This window comes from Symphodus melops (genome assembly GCF_947650265.1).
Source record: "Symphodus melops genome assembly, chromosome: 12".
In the NCBI taxonomy this organism is placed as follows: Eukaryota; Metazoa; Chordata; class Actinopteri; order Labriformes; family Labridae; genus Symphodus; species Symphodus melops.
Window position 1 is genome coordinate 15,013,329 of NC_136702.1, and position 15,669 is coordinate 15,028,997.

A 15,669-nucleotide genomic window follows, 5' to 3' on the forward strand; every position below is an offset into this window, starting at 1 on the left:
GTAATACCATAGAGTAGGTAAACCATATACCTGTACCACCGACAGAAAAGGTTTGAGGAAAATCCATTTTCTGCTTGGCAAGTGAACAGCTGAAATTGTCATTGCTCACTCCTCTTAAATGAGGACTAATATTATGGGTTTAGTTGGATATGTCGGTGTTGAAATACAATAACTTTGAGTGAAGTGGCCTTAGATGGGGTAAACAGAGTAAGGAGGGTCATAAAATAAAATAATATGATATGGGTCTGCCACGCTTCAGATAACATCCATACAACCAGCGTTTGCAGAATAAACGCAATGGTTTTATCGAGGGGTAGGCGAGAGTTGCGCGAGATCGTAAATCAGGCCTGAAATGTAACCTGGCAGAGTAAAAGTTTCATTCATAGCCAATACGATATTATGATATTGGAAAGCTTTCCCGGAGAGGCTGTGCGTCATGCCACTCTCTATTAGACGCTATTTTCGTCCTGCCCTGGAAGACATTCATCCACAGTCCACACAACCTGACAGCACCCAATAAACCCACCACTCCCATTCATCTCCACCCTTCCACCCACCTCCACCCCTCCCTCGCTCTTTCCCTCTCGTCTCTCCTCTCTTGCCGACAAGCAGTTGTGACTTAAAACAACATACGAGATTTGTGTTTGGACGTCCTAGAGGATTACTTTGTTGTTCCTTAACATTTATTTAGCACAAAATAGTCTGACACGTTTTCACTTTTGAAGGCCCTGATTCTGTCTTCTAGTTTATTCACTCCACAGAAGGTAAGAATTTCTAAGTCTTTTATTTCATTAATATGTTCTGGCCGACTGTGAATGCATTTAACCATGTTGACAGATGTTGATTTAAAGGGGGATCAATAATGCATACTGGCCGTTTGGAACCATGGCGTAAGCGCAATTGGAAGCTGAAAACCACAGGTTTGATTCCAAGGATTCAGCCCATCAGACAAAACATTTTGAGTCTGTTTTTAGTGAAGAGTTGCAGTTTCTTGGCACTGCGTCACGACTGTGATGGATTTGTTGACTTTTACGCACGGCTGTCCAACACGGAAAAATGAAGACGGTCGTAATTCGAAAACAATATTGCACTACAAAGAACACATGCAAAGATATGGCGTGAATGCCCTGGCATAAAAAAATGCTTAAACGATCTAAGTAAGGCAACAGCGCTTGCGTTAAACATCTCCAAACGCCTTTTAAAGTTGGACAGAAATATAACCTCAATAGTTGGCAAATTATTCTGACCAGTTCCATTACGGCAGTTGAGGAAGTTTCTGATTCATAACAAAAGATGGAGAACCGGTGGTCCAACATCCTTTATGTGCGTCCGTTGGAAACAGCAAGGTATTGGCCGAATCATATACGCCTTTCCCCTGCTATATGTTATTTGATTGGATTTAATGGTAATGGCAGTTATATAGTTAATTTATGTAAATAAAACAGCCTTTTTGGCACCAGTTTTGTTCTATGCTTTATAATGTTGCGTTGTGGATATGTGCAACAACGGGAGAAGTATACGCAGTTTGCAGATGCTTTTCAGGAACATAAATACATGTAAGTTCTATTTATCTGGAAAAACGTTAGAAAAACAATTTGTTTGTGAAATGATTTCCTGGAATGTGCCATGTAAGTTCTCCTGATGATTTTTTTGATCTGCAATTTATGTAGAATTGGAAAACAGTATGTTTCACTGGAGATTCTTCATTGAATTGTAAATAAATTTGCATTCTGAGGAATTACCGAATTTTGATTTTTGAATCTGTTATCCTAACCTGAAAGCACTTCGAGACGAATCGTGAAATATAAAATGGGTTCTCTTACAATAAAACAAATGACATATCTTTGAGCACTTGGTAACCTATGAATAAATGTTTTGATAGCAATGTTCAAATGGACAATAGTTTGAGATTATTTCAGTAATTTTTCCATGCGTAATGCGCATTAAAGTAATGACCAAATCACTATGTTAATAAACCAAATTAAACATCGTTTCACGTGGTGTCTTCTGTGACATATATATATCTCACATAAGTAAATTTCATCCAATGATATGTGTTTTACTCTTCTCTTCAAAGTTTCTTGATGAGGTTTCAGCCATCCACGCGTACTAGAACTTGATCTCGGCGGGGAAAGCTTACGAAAGAAGGATGACCATCCACGCCGAAGGTCTTGTGGCTATCGTGATTTTCTATGTCCTGATTCTGTTTGTGGGCATCTGGGCAGCGTGGAAGAACAAGAACTCCGGAGTGAGCGATGGCGTTGACCGAAGCGAGACCATCATGGTCGGAGGAAGGGACATCGGATTGTTTGTTGGAGGATTCACAATGACCGGTGAGTTGGTTAACTGCAAGGTTTTACCAAAATCTGTATTGTTGGATCATGGTCACAATTTGCCGAGTGCAGAAGAGTCATATGGGTGTTATTAAAGGGTTATAAAAGCAACGATGATTTCCCTCTCCGTCTTTTACGCACGGAGAGCGTTGCGCCCAACATTATAAACCACACTCTTTGTCTTGCATTTTTTTTTCTAAGGGATGACTTAAATTTCTAAGTATTTTTCTTAAAACATACCATCTTATCATCGCAAAGTTCTCCTGAAATTCAACTCCAGTGTTGATTGCCATTCAAATAAATGTTTGTTTTTAAACACACTACACAGATTCAGTTGGAATTTTGCCAAATTGAGGTAAACAGAAAAGGACATAACACAGCTTGTGAAGTTAGAAATGCACCAACTTGTTCTTATATCATGTTCTAACTCTATAGTTCTCGCACTCGCCTTGGTCGTTCTTTATTTTTGTTTGTTCTTGCTTACAGCTACTTGGGTGGGTGGTGGCTACATCAATGGAACAGCAGAATATGTCTACCTTCCAGATTATGGCCTGGCTTGGGCACAGGCTCCGTTTGGTTATGCTCTCAGCCTAGTAGTAGGTAAGAACCAGTTTCATGAAATGTTTAATTTGCAATTTAAAAAGGATGTATGTTGTAATTGTCAAGAACTATCTCCATTAACAAGCAGCTGCTGCACGTTAATATCATTGAGTTGATTCTCTAGTTTACTTTTTTTGGGGGCTATTTGCAGTGTAGATCTGTAGATTTGTTGTTTTATATATTACCTGAGCACATCATATACAAATGTTGTATTTTCCCTTGTAAGTGCTGTCAATATTAAGTAGTTAATAACAATAAGTCAAGTCATTTAATTAGACAGTTAATTAAGGTCTGAAATGAGAGCACTCAATGCTACTTTCTACTCTCAGTTTAAACAAATGTTTCAAAATAAAAGTCTTACTATTTTTAATTTGTTAATGGGAAATAATAGAATTTAAACATAGGCTTAAAAAATGTAATCAATCACAATGAACTATTATAATTTAGCAACCAATCAGGGTTAGGGTTGTTAAATACATTTTCTAAAATGGTTTCTCATACTCTTTGTCGTACCCTAATGTCTGATGCATTCAGGTGGGCTTTTTTTTGCCAAGCCCATGCGTTCCCGTGGTTACGTCACCATGCTGGATCCCTTCCAGCAGTTGTATGGGAAAAGAATGGGGGGGCTGCTATTTATCCCTGCACTCATGGGGGAAATCTTCTGGTCTGCAGCCATTTTATCAGCCCTTGGTAAGACATGATTGGACAGAATCACAAAAAATGTTGATACCTGCAACAGATAAAGTAAACTGTCATAGTCAGTGCACTTTCTCCGAACTGTAATTGTTAAATGTACCTTGTCCCATAGGTGCAACCCTGAGTGTGATCGTTGACATAGACATCAACATGTCGGTGGTGATCTCAGCCCTCATAGCTATCTTTTACACTCTTGTCGGAGGACTTTACTCTGTCGCATACACAGATGTGGTCCAGCTTTTTTGCATCTTTCTGGGCTTGGTGAGTTTCACTGTCAACATCCACCCAATCAATAACATTGATGTAACACTAAATTAAATCACTGGATAGTTTGTATTTTTATTTAAAAACTTTTCAGCTGTAAGACTAATTTTGTTACTGTAACTGTATTTTTCAAAAGGTTTATAATATAGTTTGTGACCCTTTTTCAAATGTCTTTATAACCTTAACCCTTCAAAAAAAAAGACCTTCTGTCATTTACAATATTTGCATTCTGGTACCCTCCTATCACACAGTGGATAAGCGTGCCCTTTGCCCTGTCCAATCCTGCCGTCACAGACATCAGTTTTACAGCCAAGGAAGAAGTCTACCAGTCACCCTGGCTGGGGAAGATTGAGCCTGAAGACAAATGGCTCTGGGCTGACAACTTCCTTTTGCTGGTAGGCCAATCATTTATAAGAGGACTCATCAATAGTCACTAAAGTTATGAAAAGTAAATGCATACATAATATGACATGACACATTTAGTGTCAAGTCTTTAGGAATGGACTTTTTGGGAAAGAATTCCAATGTTTAGAATGTAGGGTTGATCCTTTAATGTAAAAAAAATAGCTATTATTACATGATCAGGGTGAAAGAAAGAAAACTTCCATCAAAGAAGTTTCATTTATTGTGCTTATAGTCAATTTTAAGAGCTGTGCTGGTGTTGGTCTCGCTGACTGTTGTGCATTGGTTTATTGTCATGACTGTGGTATTCTGTTTCTAGATTTTGGGGGGGATCCCCTGGCAGGTCTACTTTCAACGGGTTCTCTCTGCATCTTCAGCTACCTACGCCCAGGTCCTTTCCTTCCTTGCTGCCTTCGGCTGCTTGGTCATGGCTGTCCCCTCTGTCCTCATAGGAGCTATTGGAGCCTCCACTGGTAAATATGCACACAGGAATTATATCTCTGCTAAAATTAGAACTATATTTAGGTACTCAAAACCCATAAGGTATTAAGTAAACCTTTAACATTATTTAACTAGGATCAAAACAGTTAGATTTTAAAATAAAGAGGGCGGAGCTCATGCTTTAGATGGACTTAAAAACACTTGGTTTTATTTCAATGATTTTATTATAAAATGTAGGAAAACTTGGATTTTTATCAGCTTTATACATAATCTTCATTGTAAAAGTACTTTTGAAATTCTAATTTTTTTAATAAGAATTTATATAAGCAAATTAGTATTGAGCATAGGTTACAGCAGCGTTTTTTTACTCCTTGATTGGATGCCTAACAGTGGCTTTAATAATGACTGAACTTCAATGTTATATAGTATTTCTATTCTACACACAGCCAATTCTTATTGCAGCTGTTATAGCCCAGATAAACACAAACATATCAAACTGTGATCCATGTTTGATGTGCATACACACAGATACACATTTTGATGAATGAGTAAATGAAACATCATAAGACAATGGAAACATCCAGGAAATCTAATCCTTTATCCAAACAGGAAGGTGCGATCAAAAGGAACACAATGACTTGTTGACTTGTATACACCCAGCAGCTTTTTTTTTCAGATGTGTTAATGTCGATGCATAAAGTATCTGGAGGGTAAACAACATCAGAAGAATCTGTCACGTTGGGTAGAGGAGAGAGCCATCAGACCATGCCCATTTAGTGAATATTACATCTGAAGAGCAGCTAATTAATCTGTGCCGAAACTGTTTCATGTAGAACCAGCGCCAATCAACCGCGGCTTGTGAATACCCAGGGGACGGAGCGTATGTATACTTTGGAGGGCTGAAGAAGAGGATAAAAAATGTGGCAGAAAGCTAGAAGGATGTCATGTCTTTTAGGGAAAAAGATACAGTTATATGAGCTCAAATGTTGTCCCAGTGAATGGGAAGATGGAGACAACAGTCGAGTGGGCACAGGGAAATACTTTCCTGTAGAGTTAGGTCTGCAACAGATCATGACAAAAGACACACTTTATTCTTAGAGGATGAATACTTATTGACTAAATACAGTACTTGGATGTTAATAAGCAAATAAAGAGAAATCTGTCATAAGCCATAGCTATTCTTTGGCTACATTCTATATCAAATGTTATCATACTAAGATGTTATCATGCAATCTGGTTTACAACATTTTGCCCCATCAGAATGTAAGCCATGATGATACTTGCTCCTTAAAGCAACTATTTAGATGCTATCTTTGCTGCTTTTTAAATTGCCATTTCACTTGAAAGGTATGTAAGTATTCTGTGTTTCCATTGGTCTAATCCTCAAGCTTCTGTAATGAATCATCTTGAATATTCTCTTATGAGACAAATGGACACATAAATCATGAAGTGATTATCGATCAAATATGTAATTAAAATGCAATTAAACTAAATAATGTATTCTGCAACTCTATCTCATACTTCAAATCCAGACCAGTGGCGCATAAGGCACAATCCAGTGAAAAAAAAAACACAATTAGTCTGACATTAATATTCATATTTGAAAATTAATTTCTCTTGACCTCTTATTACTGTGGCTTTTTCACTGTATTTGTTTCAGTGACCAACTCTGCTTTAATCCAGCATTGGCAGCTCTTTTGTTTCTCAGCAACTAAAAAAGGTTCAGCCACAGGGAGCTTTCTGAAAGGCTAAGGCATCAGTACAAATATTGTAATGTATTAATCATTTCTCTTAACATTTCATTTGTAGCCCAAGAACAAAATGTTGTTAAGCTCAGAATTGGAAGGTGTGCTGGTCAAATTCATTTATATACGAGTTGCATTGGTTCTTGTTTGTTAATGTTAATTTTACTGGAGTGCATTAAAGGTTTTACATTCTTCATTTGAGCATTTCTCTCTTTTACAACAACCATTTTTGAATTTGTTGCTCACATCATCTTCTAGACTGGAACCAGACTTCCTACGGCTCGCTCGCTCCGAAGGACAAGGATCAATCAGACATGATCCTTCCAATAGTGCTTCAGCATCTCTGTCCATCCTACGTCTCATTCTTTGGACTTGGGGCGGTGTCCGCTGCTGTCATGTCATCTGCCGACTCGTCCATTCTTTCAGCCAGCTCCATGTTTGCTCGGAACATCTATCAGCTCGCATTTCGGCAGTCGGTAAGAATGCCAACTATATCCCAAAACACACATCTGCACTGTTTGATGCCAGTTGATGTGAGCGTCAATTAAATATTGCTTTAATTAATATTATCTTATTCAGATGGATAACTAATATGTCAGATGTTGACTCAAAGAAACATTATATTATATATTATATATTATTATATATTATATATATTATAATAACTATATTATAGTTATTATTGTACCTGCTGAACATGCACAAGCAGAGACAGAACTTGAGTCAGTATTTAAATAGACAAGCTCTGATTTAAAAGCACTAAAAATATACTTGTTTTTTAAATTAAGGTTTATTTTGTGGCGTTTTTGTTTTTAATACAGTGGATAGATTAGGAAAACGGGAGAGACTGGGGAAAGACATGGTAAATGGACCTGAGCCTGTACAGCGCTTTTCTTCTGACCCCTCAAAGTTCTACACATTAACACAGTGATGGCAGAGGCTGCTACGCAGAGTGTCCCTCAGTATTAGCTAAAGTAAAAATACACAGCTGACCATGCAGCAAGAGCAATTTGGGGTTAAGTCCATGGACACTCCAACGTGGCCAAGGTTTTGGTAAAACCCTTGATTGTTTAGAGACGATTGACTCAGCTACTGCTGGAAAGGAGCCACATGTCGGACTTAAACACAGGTTTAGTGTTCAAGGAGTATTCAAGTATGTTGTTCCAGAGTAAAGCCTGAAAGAGTTTATTTTTACACTCTTATCTCTGTTTAAATTTGACATCCTTAGCATATTCATTTATTTATCCTCTCAACACTCAGTGATTTGTTGTTCACTCTTATCTGTTTCTTCTCCCTCACAGGCCTCAGACAGGGAGATAGTTTGGGTGATGCGCCTCACAATCTTTGTATTCGGAGCTCTTGCCACTGCTATGGCCTTGTTGACAGGTTCAGTGTATGGCCTCTGGTACCTGAGCTCTGACTTGGTCTACGTCATCATCTTTCCCCAACTTCTCAGTGTTTTGTTCATCAAGGGCACCAACACCTATGGCTCTGTGGCTGGCTATATATTTGGTCTGCTGCTGCGCATTGGTGGAGGGGAGCCTTACCTTAAGCTTCCTCCCTTCATCTACTTCCCTGGTTGGGTAATCCAGAAGAGGATCCATCACCTCACTGGGGATGTAGAGCATTTTGTCCAGCAGAGGTTCCCGTTCAAGTCTGTTTCCATGTTGGCCTCCTTCCTGGCGAATGTGACATTTTCTTACCTGACAAAGTACCTATTTGAAAGTGGCATGTTATCACACAAGTATGACTTCCTGGATGCAGTAGTGTCCAAGCATAGCAAGGAGATCATGGACAAAACTACTCTGGTGGGCAACCATGATAACATCATTCTTTCAGAGATGGCACCTGTCAGGCAGACCATGGGTGCGTCTCTCGCTGGGACGTTCACCAACACTGAGATCCTCAGTGATGATGGGGCTTCAAGTCCAGATTCTTTTCATAACGAAGACTAGGCAACGCGGGCACAAAGAAAAGTAGAACCAAGGTGTTTGGAGAAGAAGGAATAATCACAGAGGCATCTACATTCTTCAGGAAACTTGTTACTGCCATACTGGAAGCCACATCCACCGAAACTGGTTGTGGGTTCCACGTGATTCTACAAGTTTGTTCAATGCTGATGACATGGTGTCTCCTTCCTTTTTAACATCCCTTGCCTAGAACCAAGAGGCTGACTGTCATCAGCTGTATCATACCATACTCATTTGTTGTAGTTTTGACTTTGAATCTGTGACGGCTAAAACCATTTTCATTTAAGTGCTGCTACGGTGTTCAGAGAGACCTTCAGGCAAAACAATGAAAGCTTGAAAACGAAATATTTTCTTTGACGATATGTGCAGTTTTGCTGTGGGTCATGAGAATTGTGCAATATCTAACCAAGAGTTCATGTCCAGACAGCAGTTTCTATGATGATGTACATGCACTTACAACAACTGATATCAGGGGGAATGCTCCAGTACATTTTTAGACCTTTACTTTTTATTTTGCATAGGGTACTTTTACGAATAAAGCAATAATATTTTTAAGGCCTGTGTTGTAAAAAATAGATACATGTTCTGAATTGCAAGTTAATGTTTTTAATTCAGATTATTTTCTGTTTTGCTTGTTTCATGTGGTCTGCTCACCTTGCTTCAAATCCTCTCTATCATATTCTGTTCTTACTGACACAGTAAGTGTATATATTTAAACTCTCGTGATAATGGTTGACGTTGGATGATTCTGCAAGAGCCCAGATTATACTAACGCAAGACAAGACCAGATATGATACAATTTATTTATCTCTCATTGGTTAAATTCACTTGTTTCAGCTACTCAAAGGGAGAAAAATTAAATAAAGCAAGCAAGTTGTAAAACTACAAAAATACTGAGGGTAAGAAAGAAAAATGACCATATGATTAATAATAGCAGTAATAATGAAGAAACAGTGTAAACACAATATACACACTGAAGTGACTAAAATTGACCATAATTAGATTGTAATTGACCAAAATTAGATGGGAAGAAATCAGTGGGAGAAGAAACAATATGGTATAGGAATGGTATGTTACCAGAGAAATATAGTGCCAACACATCATAGTACAAAATGATGGACAATGGCTGGACAAAGGCTACAAGATGGGGTGCTCAGTTTTAAAATTAACATCATTCAACTATCAACATTTAAAGGAATGATTATTTCTGTTATATCCTAGAGTGGACAGCAAGGTGGCTGTACACGCTGTAACAGCCCAAAGGAATAACATAACAAGAAACAAAAAATCATGAAAAAAAAGAGAGAGACAGAAACGTTTAGCAAAAAACTAAAAGAATTGTATTAACAGCAAATGTGCAGCAAATACAAAAGGATGAAATGACCAAGACAAAGTCATGATAACCAAAACTATCCAGGCTGACCCGGGGCGTTTATTGGAACTGGATATTTGTGAAGGACATTTTATGGTGAGATGGCTGCCAATTCATTTGATTTTCTTGCTGAATTTGGAAAAAAAATGGAATTTTACACTCTGTTGTTGAGACATGCTATACACACATTGGCTGAAACACCCACATCAAACAGTAGCCTAATTGGCATGTATTAATGGAAAGATGTCAGAGGAAGGGGCTGAACATGAAAGAGCACCCGAGCAGTAAGGGTTCAGTGTCTTGCTCAAGGGCACATCCAAAGTCAGGTAGTGAACTGGCACCTCTACAGCTACCAGGCCAATTTACAGACTTGTTCCTAAATAGACTGAGCTATTGGTGCCCGCAATTTTGCAGCCATTCTTCCAAAAGGAAACCATTTGAGCAGTTGCAACTCGTTTGCCTGTGTACTGTTATACTATATGTCCTTGTTGCTGTTGCCAGATAGCTGATGAACAATCAATTTAACCTTACAAAGAAAATTAAAAAATTGCAATTTCTTCAGTTCCATTACCAGGCACATTAGGGATACATGAGGCTCTTTACTAGTTGTAGTGTTTACTAGCTAGTCTGATCGCTGCCTCCGTCACCTACAGATAAAGTTGATTGAAGTGATTAATAAACCAAAATAGTAAGGAAGTCTGCAACACTGAGATGAAGAATCCACATCTACAGAGTTTATATTTGTCATATTTTATTTGTAAGTTGTTAATTGTTTGATCAACATTTTTTAAATAAAAACAAAAATTAAGTGCAGCTTTAATGACATAATTCAAAATCAGTAATTGGTCATTTAACTTAATACACAGATGGAGCTGTTCAATTTTGCAAACACGTTAAGCATTCTTCCAAGTCTTGAACTTCAATATTTCAGCGCTAAATGTTTTCACTAGACATTAATATGGGCTGCATAATCATACAAAAGAGTTTGAATTGAATTCTACTAGAACCCCAATTTCCTAACCAACCCTCTTATTTATGCAGATCCAGTAGGACCTGGATTTTTTTTTTTTTTCCCTGTTTACGTTCCAAGTAGCACTTAGCTCCATTTTTATGTTGTGTATTGTATCTTTGTATTCTGCATTTCCACACCCTGACAACAATGAAGTACATCTGATTTTAATTTACAGTTTCAGTTTTAATACACAAGTCAAATTCAATGGGGAGCTGAGAAGCATATGAAAAAGATTTAGACATACCACAGCGAGCTTTGATTCATGTGAGTGTACAGCAAACCTTGTTTATATTTTTAAAACACCTGCTTGGTCCTTTAAAATGATCTCTCTGAAGTTATCTCCCTTTTATAATTTGTGTTTATGGGTTTTTGTCTGTGTAATTGTGTGAGTTTTTGACAGTTCATTTGCTCATCTTAAACCTGTATCGACTGGCCAGCCACAGCAGGTTAGCGGAGACAGGAAATGATTGTTCCTCCCAGGATGGTGTCAGTATCACTGCTCATTATCGATCACATCCCCAGTTGATTAGCCCTCAGGACATTTGATTAATGCTGCAGTGGGGTTGGAAAGGGTTTGTTTTACACTGTGTTGTGACTTTCAGTGATGACAGTTGAATTGTTACAGATGGATCACCCTCTTACGCAAATGTTGAGATGTCCTCTCCCACATTTCCAGATATGGTTGTTTCAAACAACCATTAACCCGCAGCTCTGTATAAGAGAAATTAAGTATAGAGGCTGTCACTTTGTACAGTGGTGTATGACATTGTCAAGTGTTGTTATTGTCCAGTTGACTTCTATGTGTTGAACTCCCGTCTGATGTTGTTTTCTTTGTTTTTTTTGTAGACATGCCTTAATTTAAAGTTCAGCTGTGGCGAATAAATGGGTTTGACACACTTGTGAAGGGTAACCATTTTAATAATTATGTTTAATTTAGTTAAAGGATAAGGCTTGTGGTATTCTATATCCTTTTCATTGTCAACAATTGTACAAAATCCAATGTTCCAGTATTTCTCTTCGTATTCTCTCATCCTTACCCTATGTATGGCTTTAAGCCTCACAGCACATTCATTCCTTCTGAAGAATTTCATCTGTAATAACTGTGGCTACAAAAATATAGTGTGATTTTCAAAGGCCTCATTTCCTTACAAAAACAACAAAACAACGGCCATTTGTTTTGGGATATCTTGACTTTAGATGAATACACATTAGACACATCTATTTAGTATACTTAGGCAGCAGGTTGGTGTAAATTGAACTTTTTGGCCTACAGTGTCCATGGTAACATGAACAAGGAAATATGTCATTCATAAAAATTAATAAGCAACACCAGGCTTCAGTTACACAGGCAATACTCTTTAGTTGGATCAATAAATTCCAGATTTTTCAATTGATTTGGTCGGGAAAAAAATCACCCAAGCCTTACCCTATATGAGCAAGATGGCCTTAGTTATTCTTTCGGGTGAAGTGGACCTGATCCCTGAATACAGCCAAATATGCTGAGGACAGTAAAATACACTAATCCCAGCCTGATCTTTTTCTAACCCTGAAACATAATTAGTAGCTATGGGATTTATGACCTGTCATTAATATGACGTGACCTCCAAACTTCATCTGGCGACTGCTGGTCTGATGCTATGCAAAGTGTCAGGCAATCTCATTGGACTTTAATGTGAATGTAAACGTTCCTTTTCTTCAGAAAAACCTCATCATGAGTATGTTGTAGTTTAGGTTCACTCACAAACCTGAACGCACAGAAAAGAATCTGTCAGCTCAAGTTCTGACACATTTGTGGCTATATGTCGTACTTTGCAATGAATCTGTATTTTTGTGTGATAAATGTATATATATATACATAGATATATATATAAAAAGCTTCAGAAACAAAAAAAAGTCTAATTTTAAATGCAGAATGGAAAATGTTGTTCATTGACAGTGGAACTACAGCTATCTATTTATTCATGCAGTGTATAAGAGTATAGTTGTAAACATGACAGTTGAATAAACCATATCATTTAGCACAGTCACAATCTTATTTTCTGTCAATATGTTTACGTTATTGATTTGTTTGTTTACACCTTATTCATGTAGACTTTGAATTTTAAGGATTCTGCTAAGGAGAACGTGTGCTTCTATGTTTGTGTGTGTGTGTGTGTGTGTGTGTGTGTGTGTGTGTGTGTGTGTGTGTGTGTGTGTGTTTGTGTGTGTGTGTGTGTGTCAGTGAGTGTGTGTGCGCGCGTGTGTGCGCGTGTGTGTGGACTGACCGGTGGAGTGGAGGATTTAATCTAGGGTTGCTGCCTGTTTGGACGCATCAATCAAAATTCCCACCTCAGAATCTTATAACCGCCAAAACTGTCAGGGCTGTCAATCTCTCTCTTACACACACACACACACACACACACACACACACACCACACACTCACTCACACAAAACACTTCATAGCCAGTCTGACCCTGAATGATTAAAAAAACAATGTGTTGGGTTTTTTTTTTCTGGCAATATCAAATTCAACCTCGAGCAGAAATAACAAAAGGTGTTGTGTTTTTTTGTTTTTTTTGTTACTGAAAGACAATAAGTTCTGTTTAACTCTATGGTTTAATAAGAACAAAGTTCTGTAGTAGTTTTTGAAGCTCTGTGGCAGATGAGAATATTGCAAATTATTTTCAAAGCTAAATTTATAGAAAATGATAAGATCATTATCTAAACCAAGGGTGAACAAAAATAAATAAATTGGAAAAAGGCAGGTTGTGGAGCAGATTTCATGTGATATCATTGACTCAAAGGCACTGTCTGGAATGTCTTTAATGATTATATACACCCCATTAGAAAAAATGAAGTAAACCACTCAGTTACAGAAGCAAGATTGATTTATTGTTTTGTGGGTAATCTCAGACGTTGACACAACAAGTCCATCTCCCTTGAAGATTTGAGGCCCAAACAAGTCATAGATGGACAAAAATATAATTAAAATATAATTTATTAAAATGTAACGGCATCATATTCATAATAACAATAGGTAACCAATTGGCACAGTGATGCATTAATCAGCTTGATGCACCAGATCCACAAAACAAACCTACGTTGAACTACTTTAATGTCATTTGAGAGAGTTACATGACATAACAGCATCCGCCTTATTAAAATATGGCAACTCTTATTTGAGTTATTTTAGATAGAGTGCAAAACCAGTTCAGGACAGGAATCTTTAGGAATCTTTGAATAGGCGTAATGCTTAGTTACTTACTTGTCATTTTTTATGACTGTAAGCAAACAGTTGAAGCTATAAAGACATTGTTCGGATTACAGATTTTTCTGTCTTAAATTGAAGCAGTCTTGTTTTAATAATCTCTAACACAGACATCAGAGGCTGAAATAGATAAATAGAGAGGATATATGTTACACCTCAACTGTCACTGGTTCATCCTTTGGGAAACATGGAACACATCTTCACTGCCTGCGGACTAAAACTTAACAGTGCACAATTAATTGTTTTTCATGAACAGTCTGAGGCATGTTGGCAGGTATAACAGCCATTAGTGTAAGTTCAGTGGAACCTGCCACCCTGTCAGATGCTTGCCTTTAGGTGGCAGACATGACACAGTCTGTCTGATTTACTTAAATTATAAAGCAGAATGATGTGAGAGAATATCAGTAACAAAATACTACTTGGGAAAAAAATGAGGAATCATTATCCTTCAGCTCATAATGTCTTTGTAGACGCCAAGATGGAGGCCTTCAGATATGTATTATCTGGAATAATCAGACACACCTACTATATATTTAAATTTGGTTTGCAAAAGCTTTTAGAAACAGCAGTAAACTGTTGAATGGGTCGTTTATGGGTATACTTGAGATTCATGAAAATCCAGCAAGAAGCATGCAGCTTGGAGAAGACATTCATTGTTGTGAATCAAACATTGAAAATGTAAAGAATAATAGGAGTACCTAATCTTATCAAAACGGATCTATAGAGCAGACATAGGCCAACGTTTAATTAATGTATAGTTCCAGTTTATTAAAAAAGAACATACATATATATATATATATATATATATATATATATATATATATATATATAATCATGTGTCATTTTTGCACAAGTACAATGCAAAAAGCATATTTCTATATTTATCCCTAGCCTCCATATACTGTACTTGTGAACAATGTTGGCTCATACATACTGGTGCCTTTAAAGCAACATTATGTAAGAATTTAGTCTTCTGCGCTTTGGAGCCTCCAAAGGTCTCTGAGTGCAACTGCATTATTGTAAAACACAAAATGTTTTGACATAGCCAGCTATTTTGCAGCTGTTTTGCGAAGGTTTTGCATTGTGTCAAAAAGCCGGATCCTAGAAACTGTGGAAAGTGTGGATAACACATTTGGCAAAGGGCCAGAGGGACTGAAACATTTTGTATTTTCTGATAAATGGTGATGCTGACCAAGAGCACTGCAAGATTTTTTCTGTTAAAGGTGAATATTCTGACTCATATAATTTGCCCATCATTACTGTCAGGACCAGACAACACCAAGAAATGCAAAGAAGATATTTTAATGGGAAACTGGGAATCTTTAGGATGCTGGTAGCCTAGTGGCTGTGTGCATGCCACAAGTACAGAGGCCGGCATCCTTGAGACTGGAAGGCATCTTTAGGTCTGACATGTGGCTCTATTCCTGCCTGTTGTTCCCCACTCTTCTCCCCAGTTTCTGACTCTGTCCATTGTTCTGTGTCTCCAGTAAAGGCACAAACTTTGAGTATCCATCATGTGTTGTGCACTATTATCCTCTGGTTGAACTCCGAGCTCACAGAATAAATATTCTGTGTCGCTATATTTA

General features: G+C 37.7%; 1 protein-coding gene across 2 annotated transcripts; it reads left to right on the forward strand.

Moving 5' to 3' along the window:
- The first annotated feature begins 508 nt into the window (after nucleotides 1–508).
- Nucleotides 509–10,197, forward strand: LOC306833103 (high-affinity choline transporter 1-like). 2 transcript variants are annotated; one of them, XM_079358179.1, is made up of 9 exons: nucleotides 509–764; nucleotides 2,078–2,333; nucleotides 2,820–2,933; nucleotides 3,468–3,623; nucleotides 3,742–3,890; nucleotides 4,145–4,288; nucleotides 4,615–4,768; nucleotides 6,740–6,957; nucleotides 7,783–10,197. In XM_079358179.1, the coding sequence occupies exons 2-9, from the start codon at nucleotides 2,150–2,152 to the stop codon at nucleotides 8,434–8,436; spliced, it is 1,773 nt and encodes a 590-aa protein (XP_079214305.1). In that variant the 5' UTR covers nucleotides 509–764; nucleotides 2,078–2,149; the 3' UTR covers nucleotides 8,437–10,197. The 2 variants fall into 2 exon arrangements, with proteins under 2 accessions (XP_079214305.1, XP_079214306.1); XM_079358180.1 differs by lacking the exon at nucleotides 509–764 and adding an exon at nucleotides 1,320–1,346.
- The last annotated feature ends 5,472 nt before the right edge of the window (nucleotides 10,198–15,669 follow it).